Below are 14900 nucleotides of genomic sequence, written 5' to 3'. Positions count from 1 at the left end.
GATGGAGGGGGTGGGGGTGCTGGAGGGGGTGGGGGTGCTGGAGGGGGTGGGGGATGGAGGGGGTGGGGGTGCTGGAGGGGGTGGGGATGGAGGGGGTGGGGGATGGAGGGGGTGGGGGGTGCTGGAGGGGGTGCTGGAGGGGGTGGGGGGTGCTGGAGGGGGTGGGGGATGGAGGGGGTGGGAAAACTGTGATTAGCTCCCAGCAACAACCAACTAAGGCCCAGGGACATAACCCTGCAAATGTATGTGTTTCTGTTAAATATATATACAGCATATGGATATACCGGGAGAGTTTTATATAAAGAACAGATATATTGGAGGTGTAGCCTATGTAGATGGCTGATACAAGGCCGTAATCATAATACATATTGGGGGGGGACACATTCCCCCCAATATTCAAATCTGGTCAAAATGTTCCCCCAATATATTGATATAAAAATATTAATGTGCTACGCTACCACAGGCAACCACACACGCTGTCCGAAATTATCATAAAAATGTAATTCGTCCCCCCCAATGTTGACTCCATGGCTACGGCCTTGCTGTGATATATAACCTGGGTCTTTCAACGTTGCCGGGAAATTAGAACAGTGACACGAGCCAGGCTGCCTTCGCCAGGGACAGACCATAAATCTGATAGGTCCACTGGGTTCTAACCTCAACCTTCACAGGAAATGAGGTCATACTCGGGGGGAAACAATATAGGATTGTACATGGACCGACACAAGTGCTGTATATCATAATGTGTGGCTTCGAATCCCAACGTTCATTTGTCATTGCACGATGTAGAATATGTCCTTGCGCAGTACGTTTGTCTGTTGTCAAGCGCAGAACTGCACCAGTAGACCAAGACGGTTTCCGGGAACTTGCGAAAGTACTTGGCTAAGATGGTTTCGAACGGAATTTTGACCGTTTTCCAAAAACCTTTATTTTGTACTCGTTGTGCTCCGATACTGCAGACTCTGTGTGTTCCTAGTCGGACTCCCTCCCCGCCTTAAGTAGCTTCACCAGTGGAAACTATGTGTTGTTATTGGCATGTTTAAAACAAGAAAAGGTGTTCTGGTGTTCTCTCTTCTGTTCCAGAACTTGTTTCACAATTAATGGCCGGCACGTTCTACTACTACTGGTTACTATAAGCCAAACACGCTTTCTCTTTACTGCTACTTAAGCTATAGACCGCACAGCAGCTCTCGTGATTAGAACTGCAAGGCCTACATGCGGACAATTACTGCTTCCATCGCCGCCTTCCATGTGACTCTACGCCATGGGCCAACTCCACCGCAGGCTGCAATTACCGATAACTTGCCTCATTGACTTAATATGATTTAAAAGTGCATTTCATTCCAGTTTTCCTTCTTCTTTAAACATTTCTTCACTCCTCCGAAATAACAATCAATTTTTTCAAACCTACCCAGATCGACCACGCATGACTAATGACTTTGGTCATGGTTTTGTTCTGTGTGAACACATACATAGTTTCCCGTTTATGGGCTTGAAAAAATAATTGAATGTTTTAAAAGATAAGTTATATACATTTTAGACTGTTAAACGGAGGCATACATGCACGCACGCGCACACACAGTGAATCAGACGCAAGAAAACGGCTGACTGACTAAAAGAAAGATGCTGGACAGATGCAGAGGAGGACGAAGATCAACTTCAGTTTTAAGTATAACATTACGAATAACTGGTTGTTACGCAACGAAGAATTTAGCAAAATATCTGGCCTGTTTTATGTTTAGCTCAAATATCAGACGTCTGGGTTTGTCTCGGGTGAACTTTCACCCCCCATCCACTTCCACTCCACCCACCGAGTGAGTAATGATGGAACCCAGAGTTGTGTAGCTAACAGCCCCCCTCTCCCAGCCATTTTGCCCCCATCTCCCAGACGCCCCACTTAAACAGTGAATATTTATTTACCAATCGTAATTTATTTCTTTACAAAACAGTGTTTTTTGTATCCATTTAGATCTACTATATTTTGGGAATATGACTTCATCATTGTGATAGGGGCATGAACAATTGGCAACAATGTCAATCAATTATTAATAAAATAACCAGTATAAGTTTTGGGATCGACACAATGGCCCAGTAAGGAACTTTCTAGAAAAATGTAATAAAAAACATGCCGTGACCTTTACTGCATTCACTTGTGGTTTTGAACGGGCGTGTTTGGTGCCTGTGGGTTGAGCCGGGGTCTCCAAAGTCCCTCCCCTTAAAAGATGAGCAGGTACTATAAAAACGGCCCACAGCCAGTTAATCGGTCTATTGCAGCGGCTGCAAAAGAGGGGCAGCTGAAAGGACAGCTGCATCTAGGGAAAAACATCAACAACTGCGGAACGACAGACTCTGGGACCTTTAGTACTCTCTGGGAAAGACAATTGGACATTTTTCCCCCTTAGATATTCCACAATGACCGGCAGCCCCGTTACTGGGCTGCTAGTTGCGCTGTGCGTAACCAGCGCGGTCCATTGTATGCCAAAGAACCAAGGAAAAAGCAAAAGACAAACCCAGCAACAAGTTTATCCCGAACTAACATCTGCAGACTCCATTGCTCAAGGTATGTATAGAGTAAATAAAGCGTATGCATTATCAATAAGATATTATACCGTTTTAGTTAGATTGTGAGTTTTTTTTTTTAATCAAAGAAAAACGAATGCATTCTCCATATAGCTTTTCAGCGACTTCAATAGACCAATGTCCATTGAAATTATAATTACAACTCATGTTAATTCAAAACTAACGCGTGTTGTCTACTCGTGAACCGGTATCTGTCTTTTTACAGTTGGCTGCGATGAGAATGGTCGTTCATTCAGGTTCAACGAGCAGTGGGAGAAAGCCTACCGTGGAAGCACGTTACTGTGCACTTGCAACGGTGTGGCAGGGATCAAATGTAAAACAAAACCTGAAGGTAAGCTGCAAAAAAAAGAAAAAACTCATCACGTTTGTTTTGTTATCCGTGATTCTTGAGTAGTCTTTGGAGATCTCTATGATTTTTTTATAATTGGGTGTTAGTTCTACCGTGGGTGCGCCTGTGAGTGCGCGCTGACCCCCACGGCCGTTACGCATGGAGTGTCTTCCATCAGAAACCGTTAACTAAAGTGTCCTGTTTTCGTAGTGGAGTCATGCTATGACAAACTCAACGATCGGACATACAGTGTCGGTGAAACCTACGAGAGACCGAAGGACGGTATGATGTGGGACTGCACCTGCATCGGTTCTAACCGGGGCAAAATCAGCTGTACCATTGCAAGTGAGTTCGCTGTACCGTTACCAACATTTGTCGCCTTTTGAACTAACTGGTATTTACAAGCTATTGCCTTTTATAGACCGCTGCCACGAGGGAGGTCAGTCTTATAAAATCGGGGACACCTGGAGACGGCCTCACGACACGGGTGACTACATGCTGGAATGCGTGTGCCTCGGAAACAACAAGGGAGAGTGGACTTGCAAACCCGTTGGTGAGTGAAATGTCGTAAGAGGGAGGTTTACTTTAGCAGTTAACTAGTGGACTTGCAAACCCGTTGGTGAGTGAAATGTCGTAAGAGGGAGGTTTACTTTAGCAGTTAACTAGTGGACTTGCAAACCCGTTGGTGAGTGAAATGTCGTAAGAGGGAGGTTTACTTTAGCAGTTAACTAGTGGACTTGCAAACCCGTTGGTGAGTGAAATGTCTAAGAGGGAGGTTTACTTTAGCAGTTAACTATGCAGTGAAAGTGAGTGGTGGCTCCAGTATGAAGGTAGCAGCTATGCCTTGTGTGTAGGATTTCCAGTCCTCACAACAATTTAAGAAACAGTTCAAAGTCCTACAGGCTACAGTCTGACTGAAATTTCTGTGAAATGAAAATGGTGTAAATATTTGATGTCCGCTCAAACACGGCAAGTTTGCTGAACAAGTCAAACATCACAGCGCATCCTTCCCGCAAAACACTATCGATTTCATCGCTGCTTGTGAAGTTGGACCCATTTGCCGAAAATCAAGCATTTTTGGGGGGGAGAGTTAACCCAGTTCCTCCCCGCTCCTACCCGCAGCTGAGCGCTGCTATGACAACACAGCTGGAGCATCATACGTGGTGGGTGAGACGTGGGAGAAGTCATACCAGGGCTGGATGATGATCGACTGCACCTGTCTAGGAGAGGGGAATGGACGCATCACCTGTTCATCCAGAAGTGAGTGGGTGCCCTGACAAACACACACTAACACACACACTGACACACACACATACTAACACACACACTGACACACATACTGACACACACACTAACACACACACTGACACACACACTGACACACACTAACACACACACTAACACACACACTGACACACACACTGACACACACACTGACTCACACACTGACACACACACTAACACACATCATTCTCTGATGACCACTGTTGCCCCACCCCCCAGACCGCTGTAATGACCAGGACACCAAGAGATCCTACCGTATCGGAGACACCTGGACCAAGAAAGACACCCGCGGACACAGCCTCAACTGCCTGTGCACGGGGAACGGCCGTGGAGAGTGGAAGTGTGAACGCCACACCTCCTCCTCGTCCTCCTCCAGCCTGGGTAAGACCTCCCCGCACAGACACGGACTCCAGCCCTGCACGGCCCTACGCGTTCTGTCCGACCACCTCGGTCGGACAAAGACCGGGTCGCCTGAATGTTTGACGGTGTGTTCCCTGCCCGGTGTCGTTGGTCCACAGGTACAGGTACTCACATGGTGACCAACATCCACACCACCCAGGTGGTCCCTCAGCCAGAGCCCCCCACCGAGGGCACCTGTCGCACAGACTCCGGCGCCTCGTACCACGATGGCATGCGTTGGATCAGAAGTCAGGGCAGCAAGCAGATGCTGTGTACATGCCTGGGGAACGGAATCAGCTGTGAGGAGTGGGGTGAGTGTGTGTGTGTGTGTGTGTGTGTGTGTGTGTGTGTGTGTGTGTGTGTGTGTGTGTGTGTGTGTGTGTGTGTGTGTGTGTGTGTGTGTGTGTGTGTGTCGGAACAGGATAAGCGTAATTTTTGAAAGCACCGCACGCTTGCAGACCCTCACACCAACATTATCTGAAGATCACAGTATCTCACTTGTTGTCTTGTCCTCTCTCCCTCCCAGAGGGCCAGTCCCGGGTGTACGGGGGGAACTCAGACGGACAGCCCTGCGCCTTCCCCTTCGTGTTCCAGGGGAAGACCCACTACTCCTGCACCTCGGAGGGCCGGAGCGACGGGCAGCTCTGGTGCTCCACCTCCTCCGACTATGACACCGACCAGCAGTACTCCTTCTGTACTGAGAAGAACGGTGAGGGGGTGGATATAGAGGAGAGAGAGAAATGGAGGGATGGATTAAGGTGACACGGATGGATAGATAAGATTTGTGGCTGGCTGGCTGGCTGGATGGATGGAAAGGAGGATGTTGATTGGATACTTACATGATTGAGTGATGAGAATGAAGTGATTGATGTTGTATTTATCATATTACATGTACAAAAACAGTAAACTACCTTCTGGATAACAGATAATGACATTAAAATGGAAACATCTAACCTTGTCTGTGTGTGTGTGTGTGTCTGTGTGTGGTCCCAACAGCCCTGGTGACAACCCGTGGTGGCAACTCTAACGGCGCTTTGTGTCAGTTCCCCTTCCTTTACAACGGGCGTAACTATAGCGACTGCACCGCAGACGGTCGCCGCGACGGGATGAAGTGGTGTGGCACCAGTACTAACTACGACGGAGAACAGCACTATGGGTTCTGCCCCATGGCGGGTGAGTCTGGGTGTGGGTGTGTGTGGGTGTTTGGACTTCAGGGTATTTGGAGAGTTGTAACATTTATGTGCATGAAACGTATTATACGTGAAGGTAAATATTGTAATTATGTCAAATGTATCAGTGGAAAATGTGGCGATTTTCAGTTGGAAGTATTTGAACTACTTTCAACTGACTTTTAATGTTTACGAGCCACTATTTATTCCCTGCGTCCTGTCATTTGTCTTTGGGAGTGTGGAGCCTGAGTCCTCCATCACAGGGGTTGGGGGTCAGCATCGAGGGTGTGGGGCCTGAGTCCTCCATCACAGGTGGTTTGGGGTCAGCATCGAGGGTGTGGGGCCTGAGTCCTCCATCACAGGGGTTGGGGGTCAGCATCGAGGGTGTGGAGCCTGAGTCCTCCATCACAGGTGGTTTGGGGTCAGCATCGAGGGTGTGGAGCCTGAGTCCTCCATCACAGGTGGTTGGGGGTCAGCATCGAGGGTGTGGGGCCTGAGTCCTCCATCACAGGTGGTTTGGGGTCAGCATCGAGGGTGTGGGGCCTGAGTCCTCCATCACAGGTGGTTTGGGGTCAGCATCGAGGGTGTGGGGCCTGAGTCCTCCATCACAGGTGGTTTGGGGTCAGCATCGAGGGTGTGGGGCCTGAGTCCTCCATCACAGGGGTTGGGGGTCAGCATCGAGGGTGTGGAGCCTGAGTCCTCCATCACAGGTGGTTTGGGGTCAGCATCGAGGGTGTGGAGCCTGAGTCCTCCATCACAGGTGGTTGGGGGTCAGCATCGAGGGTGTGGGGCCTGAGTCCTCCATCACAGGTGGTTTGGGGTCAGCATCGAGGGTGTGGGAAGTCGGTAGATGTGTGTGTTTTACATTCATAGGATTCCTCTTCGCGGCAGGGCTATAATCATCCTTATCTGATGTTGTTCTCATTCATGGTAATGGCTGTATGATTAGTGGACTCCAAGTCACCCCCTTAATCTCCCTCAACGGGAACAAATTAAGAGCTATTAGAGGAGGGGAGGGACAGGCATAGGAGAGAGGGGGGGGGGGGGGGGGGGGGAGGGAGGGAGGGGGGAGTGGTGTTGGGTGAGGAAGGGGACGGTGGTTGTTATTAAAAGGATGTTTCAATGATTCCTCTTTTTGGCTTGACTGGCCTGAGTGTTGGGGGTTGTCCTGTCTTAAAACAGATCTTAGTCACACACACACACTCACACACACAGTCACAGTCACACACACACAGTCACACACACTGGCAGAGATTTAAAACCTATTCAAGCAAAGTTTAAATTCAAAAGCGCAGGTCCCAGTCCCTCGTGAAGACACACACAGACACAGACACACACACAGACACACACACACACACACACTCCCTGACTCCTTCTCCTCCTCTGCCTCCATCCAGCCCACGAGGAGGTGTGCACCACCAACAACGGCCTCATGCACCGCGTGGGCGACAAGTGGGACAAACGTCACGACGTCATGGGTCACATGATGCAGTGCACGTGCCAGGGAAACGGACGCGGAGAGTGGAGCTGCATTGCCTACTCCCAGCTCAGAGGTCAGGGGTCGACACCTTGTTGTGTTTGCTGTTTAGGGAAACGCATACATGACAAAATGTGTCATTGGAAATTTGTAGAAATGGGTTATACATTTACAGAACTGTGTAAAGGTTTTAGTCACCCAAGACTTCTTTACATACATGTATGTTATTTCACTTTTCAGAAAAGCACGATATTTCATTTTGTCAGAAACTTTTTTTTCCCCTTCCTTTATTGGGTGTGCTTATCTTTGGCAGATATTCTCTCTGTATATGTATTATTATAATTTTTCCACCACAACTAGTCCTTGAATTGTTACACTACATAGACAGTGTCAGAGTCAAAATGTGCGTGGAAAGCGTTGCTTGTATCGGCTGGAAGGTTCCGTTGCAAGGTTTAGGCATAATCTAAAGTTTAAATGGCGAAAAGTGAAGCTAACGGTAGCTAACTAGCCGGCCACAGTCACTAACTTCACAAACCTGCGAGCGGCTACAGTCGAACATCAGTAAAAAAAAAAAGAAGAAGAAAGAAATACGAACTTCTGTTAAACTGCTTTGGGTTCCTTTGTCTGCCGCTCCAGACCAGTGCATCGTAGAGGGCCTGACCTACGAGGTGTCCCAGACCTTCACCAAGCGTCACGACGAAGGCTACATGATGAACTGTACCTGCTTCGGCCAGGGGCGGGGTCGCTGGAAGTGTGATGCCATTGGTGGGTCTCTCCTCCAATCAGCTCCCACTGACTAGTTTCCGCTCTAGTTTTGTAGATCTACCCAGCAAATTGCTAAGAGTTCATTTTACACCAGAGGAGTTCATCTTGCTTAAGTCCACTCTCATGACTTTCTTGGACCTGTTTAAACACTCTGGGCGTTAAATTACCACGTTGACACTTTCTGTGTATACTGTATGTCCTCTAAGCCACGTCGGGTCACATCTTTGTACGTTTCAGCTTAATGGCATTTTCACATTACATCTTAAACAACAATATTAAACCCCCGCCCCTCCCTCCCCAGACCAGTGCCAGGAGCCTGAAACGAGGGCCTTCCACCAGATCGGAGAGTCTTGGGATAAGGTCATCCACAACGTCCGCTACCGCTGTTATTGCTACGGCAACGGCATCGGCGAGCTCAGCTGCGAGCCCCAGCAGACCTACCCAGGTAAGAGGCCTCCCGATTGGCCAGTTGCACAGGAGGGGGCGGGACGAGTGAGTGTGACTTCATCACTGAGAACCTGGTTGTCCGGCATGTGTGAACAGCTAAATGTCAGGGCTGTGCTGATGTAACGGGATGAGGCAGGAGATCTCTCACCTCGTAGACTACCTCCCCCCGCCCGCCCCTCCCTACTCCACCTCTACTCACCCTCTCTGATTTACGACACACTTTGGGACGCCTGCTGCTACCTAGTCTATGTTTGCTCCCCTTCACCTTCCGGCCCACCCATTACCTCCCCTGTTACTGAAACCCTTTTGGAATCAAACCTATGAGGGGGATGGTGGTTTGGTAACAAACTCACCACCTCCGCTAATTCTTTGATGTCCGGCAAATGGGGAAGGTCGCATCCATCCCCCATTCTCGCCCCCCCCGCCCCTCTCCCTTAGTCTTTGTAGTGTGGGAGTTGTTGTTGTTCCCCCCCATTGTGCAGCTGAGTGGTGCTGCAGTGGAATGCTGGGAAGGGTGTGACCAGAGCAGGTAGGGGGGGATGTTTATCACCAGCGTACACTTCCTGTCTGTAATTACCACGGGAGGCTAAGTCTTCATTTAAGCTTCAAATCACATCTGTCCACCTGCACCCTATCAGCAGCATGTCTGCATTATCCTCCTGAATGGTAAGAAGTGCTCTAGCCCAGATTGCAGCAGAGTGGCTTTACTTTGACAGGATTTTGAAAGTCATCCTCAATACTTGCTACCTTCTACCCACAAAGAAACATCAAGTAAAGTAGTACTGAATCTTTTTCGCAAGAACACGAATGAAACATAATAATGCGTGTACAATGTACATAGATCTGGCCCAGTTCCTCTCAGCCCATAGCCCACTGGTACAAAGTACGTGTTGGATATCTGTGTATGTTTGTATAAAGTGCCTGTCGGCTAAACGGCCTTAATGACCTCAGGACTCCAAATGCTTCCCAGGCCTGTCTCAGCTCCTGTAAGGTCACCTGGGAAGGAGAGGAGGGAGGTGTCTGTTTGTGTGTTGGTGTAGAGGTTTGAGGTGGGCTGGAGAGGAACATAACACCTCGGTGGGACTTTCAGACAGTAAAGAGACTGAAGGCACTACGTTACCCACAATGCCGTGGGTGTGTGTGTGTTAGGGTGGTGGTTTGAGGTCAGAGCTGTGAGACTTAGGCAACAGATGGTCAGGTGTTCAGGGGTGGAGTGGGGACTCGAAACACGTTTGCTCTGTACGGCGTGACCAGGGAACCAATAATTGGTTCCTGATTATGATTCTAATAATTAACTGTGTGTTGAATCAGGTCAGCAACAGCTGTGCTGGGAGCCAAATAAAGCTCTCCAAGAACAGGGTTTGAGACCCCTGCTGGAGATGATAAATATGCACCACAGTTTTCACCTCATCATAGCTTATTATTTTTGTCTTTGTGTGGTTCAACACGGCGGTTGTTTCTCTATCTCCATCTCCACCTTTGACCTTTCCTCCTCATCTCCTCCAGGAGGTAATCGCCCCGTCCAGGTGATCATCACAGAGGCAGGAAAGCAGCCTGACTCCCACCCCATCCAGTGGAACCCACCCTCCACAGCCCACATCACCCAGTACATCCTGAAGTGGAGAGTGGTGAGTACTTCCCTGTGTTTACAACCAGACCTAGCTCTCTTCTCTCTCTCTCTCTCTCTCTCTCTCTCTCTCTCTCTCTCTCTCTCTCTCTCTCTCTCTCTCTCTCTCTCTCTCTCTCTCTCTCACACACTATCTCTCTCTCACACACACACACACACTAACTCTGACTTTCGTGTAGGCAATGTGTTTTAGTCTTTATTTAACCACCCTGTCAATAATCAGGCAAGTTTGTTCAAACAGTTTCTGGAACTTTCTGTGAAAGAGAACAAACTGTTTATTCTGTTTATTGAAGTTTGAGCACTGGAAAAACGAGGGCATGGGGTAGTTGAACTTCTAACAAACTCACACATGCGCACACTGCTGGACAGTTGTGAACGACTTTTAACATCGGGGGTGACGAATCTAATGTTAGAAAAACAGTTTTCTTCTCTTTCACACACACACTATAACTCTCTTTGAAGCGCTCTTGATCTGGCAAACTGTTTGAAATCTTTACAGCCCCCTAATTTAATTCAAACACATTTCCTGTTAAGTACGTATTTCTTTAGGGAGAGCCAAACCACTCTCACCTCATTATACAGCCACTCCTTTTCTCTCTCTTTCTTATTCTGTCTTTTCTGTGTGAAAAAAAGCCTGTCATTTGCCTCCAGTACATCTCAAAGCCAAAGCCCAGGTTTCCAAAAGACAGACTGGCAAGACTGCAAGCCTGCATCAACTCTGCCCACGCAGGGCACAGGGCTTGGCTCTGAGAGAGAGACAGAGAGAGAGACAGAGAGAGAGACAGAGAGAGAGAGACAGAGAGAGAGACAGAGAGAGAGGGAGAGAGACAGCGAGAATGAGAAAGAGAGAGAGAGAGAGAGAGAGAGAGAGGGAGTGTAAGTGAAGCTGGAAGCTGAGATCAGACAGGGAACAGCTCCTCGTTTTTCCGACCAGTTTTCTCAGACCCGTCCAAACCACCAGTGGCACCTCGTCGTTTTAAGCCTGATGTTTTCCAGATGGCTCCTTGACGTTCCCTCCCTCCCACCCTCCCTCCCTGTAGAAAAACACACGCACCCCCTGGAAGGAAGTCAACATCCCTGGGAACCTGAACTCCTACACCATCGCTGGCCTGCGACCCGGGGTCACCTACGAGGGCCAGCTCATCAGCATCCTGCGCTTCGGAACCCGCGAGGTCACCCGCTTCGACTTCACCACCACCTACGGCTCCCGTAAGTGCCTCTACGGAACAGGTGAAAGTTCACCTGAGCGTCTGACACCAAGGACTTTGTATCCCTGGGTGTTCTTGTGCCAAACGTTGTGAACTTATTTGTCAAGGTCTCTTTCCCTGTTTTTTTTTTTACTTTTCTCTCCCAATGTCTACTGATCTTTATTCCCTCCCTCCAGTCGCCACCTCGGAAGGGGAGACCAACCAGCTCCCCTCTGTGCTGGACACTTCTGAGTCGGTGACGGAGATCACCTCCAACAGCTTCGTCATCTCCTGGGTGTCGGCCTCTGACACCGTGTCCGGCTTCAGGGTGGAGTACGAGCTGAGCGAGAACGGAGACAGGCCCAAAGTTCTGGGTGAGTGAGGGGGCCGAGACAGACCCAGACGAACTGACAGATAGACAGACAGACAGACTGACTGACAGACCCAGACAGACAGACAGACAGACAGACAGACAGACTGAAAGACAGCCCCAAACGAACCGACAGACTGACTGACAGAGCCAGACGAACTGACAGACAGACTGACAGACCCAGACTGACTGTCTGACTGACCCAGACGAACCAACAGATAGACAGACAGACCCCATTGAACCGACAGACTGGAAGACAGACTGACAGACGGACAGTGGATCTAACTCTCTGCCCCTCCCGCCAGACTTGCCTCGATCCTCCACCTCCGTGAACATCGCTGAGCTGCTGCCTGGTCGCAGGTACAACATCAACGTGTACGAAGTCTTACCAGAGGGAGACAACCTCATCCTCTCCACATCCCAGACCACAGGTAACACACACACACGTCTTTCCCACCCCTTTTTGCCCTCCTCTCTTTCTTTCTAAAACCCACACGAACAATCTTAAGATACAGACACATAAAACGATAGTTTTCTTCTGGATTAGAGTGGCATTTCATGGATACACACAGGAGGGTGACCAACGTTTTTCTGTCCCTCCACCACCCCTAGCCCCGGATGCCCCAACGGATCATGAGATCGACCAGGTGGAGGAAACCTCCATCCACATCACCTGGACCAAACCCCAGGCCCCCATCACTGGTGAGAGAACACTGTTTGTGTGTGTGTGAGCCTTCATTGGGTCGCTTCGAAAACATGAACGAGGCTCAGTAGGTAAGAAAAACCAGAATGTGTCTTCTGTTTTTCGCTCTCTGTAAACTCTTAATACAATCAACCCCTGACGTCTCCCTCCCTCCCTCCCAGGTTACAGAGTCATCTACACTCCGTCCATCGAGGGAAGCAGCACAGAGCTGACCCTGCCGGACACTGCCACCTCTGTGACCCTGAGCGACCTCCGCCCCGGCCTGCTCTACAACATCAGCATCTATGCCGTGGAGGAGAACCAGGAGAGCGTGCCCGTGTTCGTCCAGGTCAACACTGCAGGAGAGCCCCAGCCAGGTACTCACCTAATGTACCATAGATCTAGAGCAAGTAGAATAGACTGGATCTAAATTTCGATGAATCGACTGAACTAAATCGAACGGATGCCTATCCGATACATTTGAGTTGTCTGATTAGATTCAGCGGATAGTCTTTATTCAAAACACTTGAACTGGAAATCTATACAAATTTTGGTTTGGAAGTTAAAACAGCCTCTCTCTCTCTCTCCCCCTCTCTCTCTTTTCTTATTCACTTTCTGGAGAAAATGAAGTCACTGTCTGTCCTCCTATTTGTTTGTTGGTGATCGTTGGACCCCGTGCCAGAGTCTGAATGACTGCGGGTTTGGACGACCTGTGAGCTTGGCCTGGTCTCTGCCTTGTAAGGCCAAAGCAGAACTGGGGTTGGTTTTCTCTCCACCCTGTCAAGGTTGGCCATTGGCTGTTTGGCTCGAGTGACAACCCTCTGAGCCAAATATATGTCTTGATTTATGATCCTCAGACTTGGATTGGCCAAGTGAAGCTGAAAGCTTCCTGGCTGATAATCATGGTTCCCTGTTGGATTTATGCGGACTAATGGGAACAGTACTGTGTACCCGCTTACGTAAAGACCCAGACAGATACTCACAGCCTGTAATGAGTCAACACGCTCATGTCATGAACCAAGACACAAAAGCAAGGGTACGCACACAGAGTCTATAAAAACTGAGCATGGTATTTTTATTAGCTTTTTGATGTCTCTATTTGATTTATGTTCTTACGGTGCGGAAAACACACTCAACACACACCTGAGTGTAGACATTCTCTGTCAGTCCTCTTGCCTTTATGTGGATCAGAGTTGTTTACAACTGATTCAACAGTCTCAGACTGACTTCCTGGTATTCCCCTAAAAGTCAGACGAAGATAGAGCTTCTCTGAATTCCATTTCCTGTGGCTTTTCCAATGTGTTATGCCAACTGTCATCTTAGCGGTGCTGGTAGGAGTTACAAATGCCTTTCGTGTCACTTTTAAGACCAGCGTGGAAAACAAAATACGGCCTGACTTTTCTCATCTGGACGACTGAACCAATTTCCTGTCCACAGAGGTAGTGCCCTCACCGACCGACCTGCAGTTCTACGAGGTGTCGGACGTGAAGATCACCATCACCTGGACCGGGCCGCCCAGCGAAGTCTCAGGATACCGCGTCACCTTTACCCCGGTCGTCCCTGGCGACACTACCCAGAAGCCCCTGCCCCTGCCAGTTTCGCCCAATGCGTATGCTGAGATCACCCACCTGCAGCCCGGCACGCTCTACCGCTTCCACATCTACGCCATCAACGGAGGGGTGGAGAGTGAGCCTCTGGTGGGAGAGAAAGCCACCAGTGAGTAACTCTCCTGCTTTTACGAAATCTTAAAAAAAAAATAAGTTCAGGAACACCCAGCCTCCCCAGGTCGAACACTGTAGAGGACGCCTCCGTCCGACAGAAACACAAACGGTGATGTTTTGTCAATATCAATCCTTACATTTAGTCATTTGGCAGACGCTCTTTTCCAGAGCGACTTACAGTAAGTACAGGGACATTCCCCCTGAGGGAAGTTGGGTGAAGTGCCTTGCCCAAAGACACAACGTCCCGGCACAGCCGGGAATCGATCCGGCAACCTTCTGATTAATAGCCCGATTCTCTAACCGCTCATCCATCTGAATCCCCCTTCCAGAGCCAGACACCCCCACAGGCGTCCGCTTCACCGACGTCGGTTCCGACAGCGCCCTGATCGTCTGGGAGGCCCCTCGCGCCACAGTCACCGGGTACCGTCTCTTCCTGAGCATCGAAGGCTCCTCCCCCACCCAGCAGAAGATCCCGGGGGGTGTGGCTCAGTACGCTCTTCGGGGTCTGCGCCCGGACACGGCCTACACCGTCGCGCTGCACTCGGAGCAGGAGAACGTGCTCAGCGAAGCTGTCACAGGATACTTCACTACTAGTGAGTAGGAGAGGGGAAATAGGAAGCTGTGTGGCCAAGGAATGTTTGCTTGGTAGAAAATTTGAGAATGTTTAAGAACCCATTACTGTGTTTAGAGAACTGTTTAACTGATGCCTCTCCCCCCTCCCCTCCCCCAGCTCCTCAAATGGGAAAAAACCCTCCATTCAACACTGACGTCACAGACACCTCCATCATCATCACCTGGACCCCGGTTCCCAGTTTCAGCTACAGGGTACCGCCTCTACGAGTCGTCACCCGCTTCCTCGCTTCG

At 49.5% G+C, this 14900-nt stretch overlaps 1 protein-coding gene across 3 annotated transcripts in view; it reads left to right on the top strand.

The window, feature by feature from the left end:
* The first annotated feature begins 2255 nt into the window (after window positions 1–2255).
* The window catches only part of LOC124474340 (fibronectin-like), a 24804-nt gene continuing 12159 nt past the window's right edge, over window positions 2256–14900 (top strand). For 2 of the 3 annotated variants that reach the window (XM_047030358.1, XM_047030356.1), the window contains exons 1-21: window positions 2256–2560; window positions 2786–2911; window positions 3119–3253; window positions 3330–3461; window positions 4031–4168; window positions 4412–4573; window positions 4711–4902; window positions 5118–5300; window positions 5588–5764; window positions 7158–7313; window positions 7874–8002; window positions 8304–8447; window positions 9956–10077; window positions 11117–11285; window positions 11461–11637; window positions 11939–12064; window positions 12246–12335; window positions 12498–12692; window positions 13753–14031; window positions 14366–14629; window positions 14767–14861. In XM_047030358.1, coding sequence (XP_046886314.1) covers window positions 2413–2560; window positions 2786–2911; window positions 3119–3253; window positions 3330–3461; window positions 4031–4168; window positions 4412–4573; window positions 4711–4902; window positions 5118–5300; window positions 5588–5764; window positions 7158–7313; window positions 7874–8002; window positions 8304–8447; window positions 9956–10077; window positions 11117–11285; window positions 11461–11637; window positions 11939–12064; window positions 12246–12335; window positions 12498–12692; window positions 13753–14031; window positions 14366–14629; window positions 14767–14861 — 3339 coding nt within the window. In that variant the 5' untranslated portion in view covers window positions 2256–2412. The remainder of the gene's footprint in view (window positions 2561–2785; window positions 2912–3118; window positions 3254–3329; window positions 3462–4030; window positions 4169–4411; window positions 4574–4710; window positions 4903–5117; window positions 5301–5587; window positions 5765–7157; window positions 7314–7873; window positions 8003–8303; window positions 8448–9955; window positions 10078–11116; window positions 11286–11460; window positions 11638–11938; window positions 12065–12245; window positions 12336–12497; window positions 12693–13752; window positions 14032–14365; window positions 14630–14766; window positions 14862–14900) is intronic. The other variant, XM_047030357.1, reaches the window with a different exon arrangement.

This window comes from Hypomesus transpacificus, chromosome 12 (genome assembly GCF_021917145.1).
Source record: "Hypomesus transpacificus isolate Combined female chromosome 12, fHypTra1, whole genome shotgun sequence".
Lineage (NCBI taxonomy): Eukaryota > Metazoa > Chordata > Actinopteri > Osmeriformes > Osmeridae > Hypomesus > Hypomesus transpacificus.
This window is presented reverse-complemented; position numbering and strand designations above follow the sequence as displayed.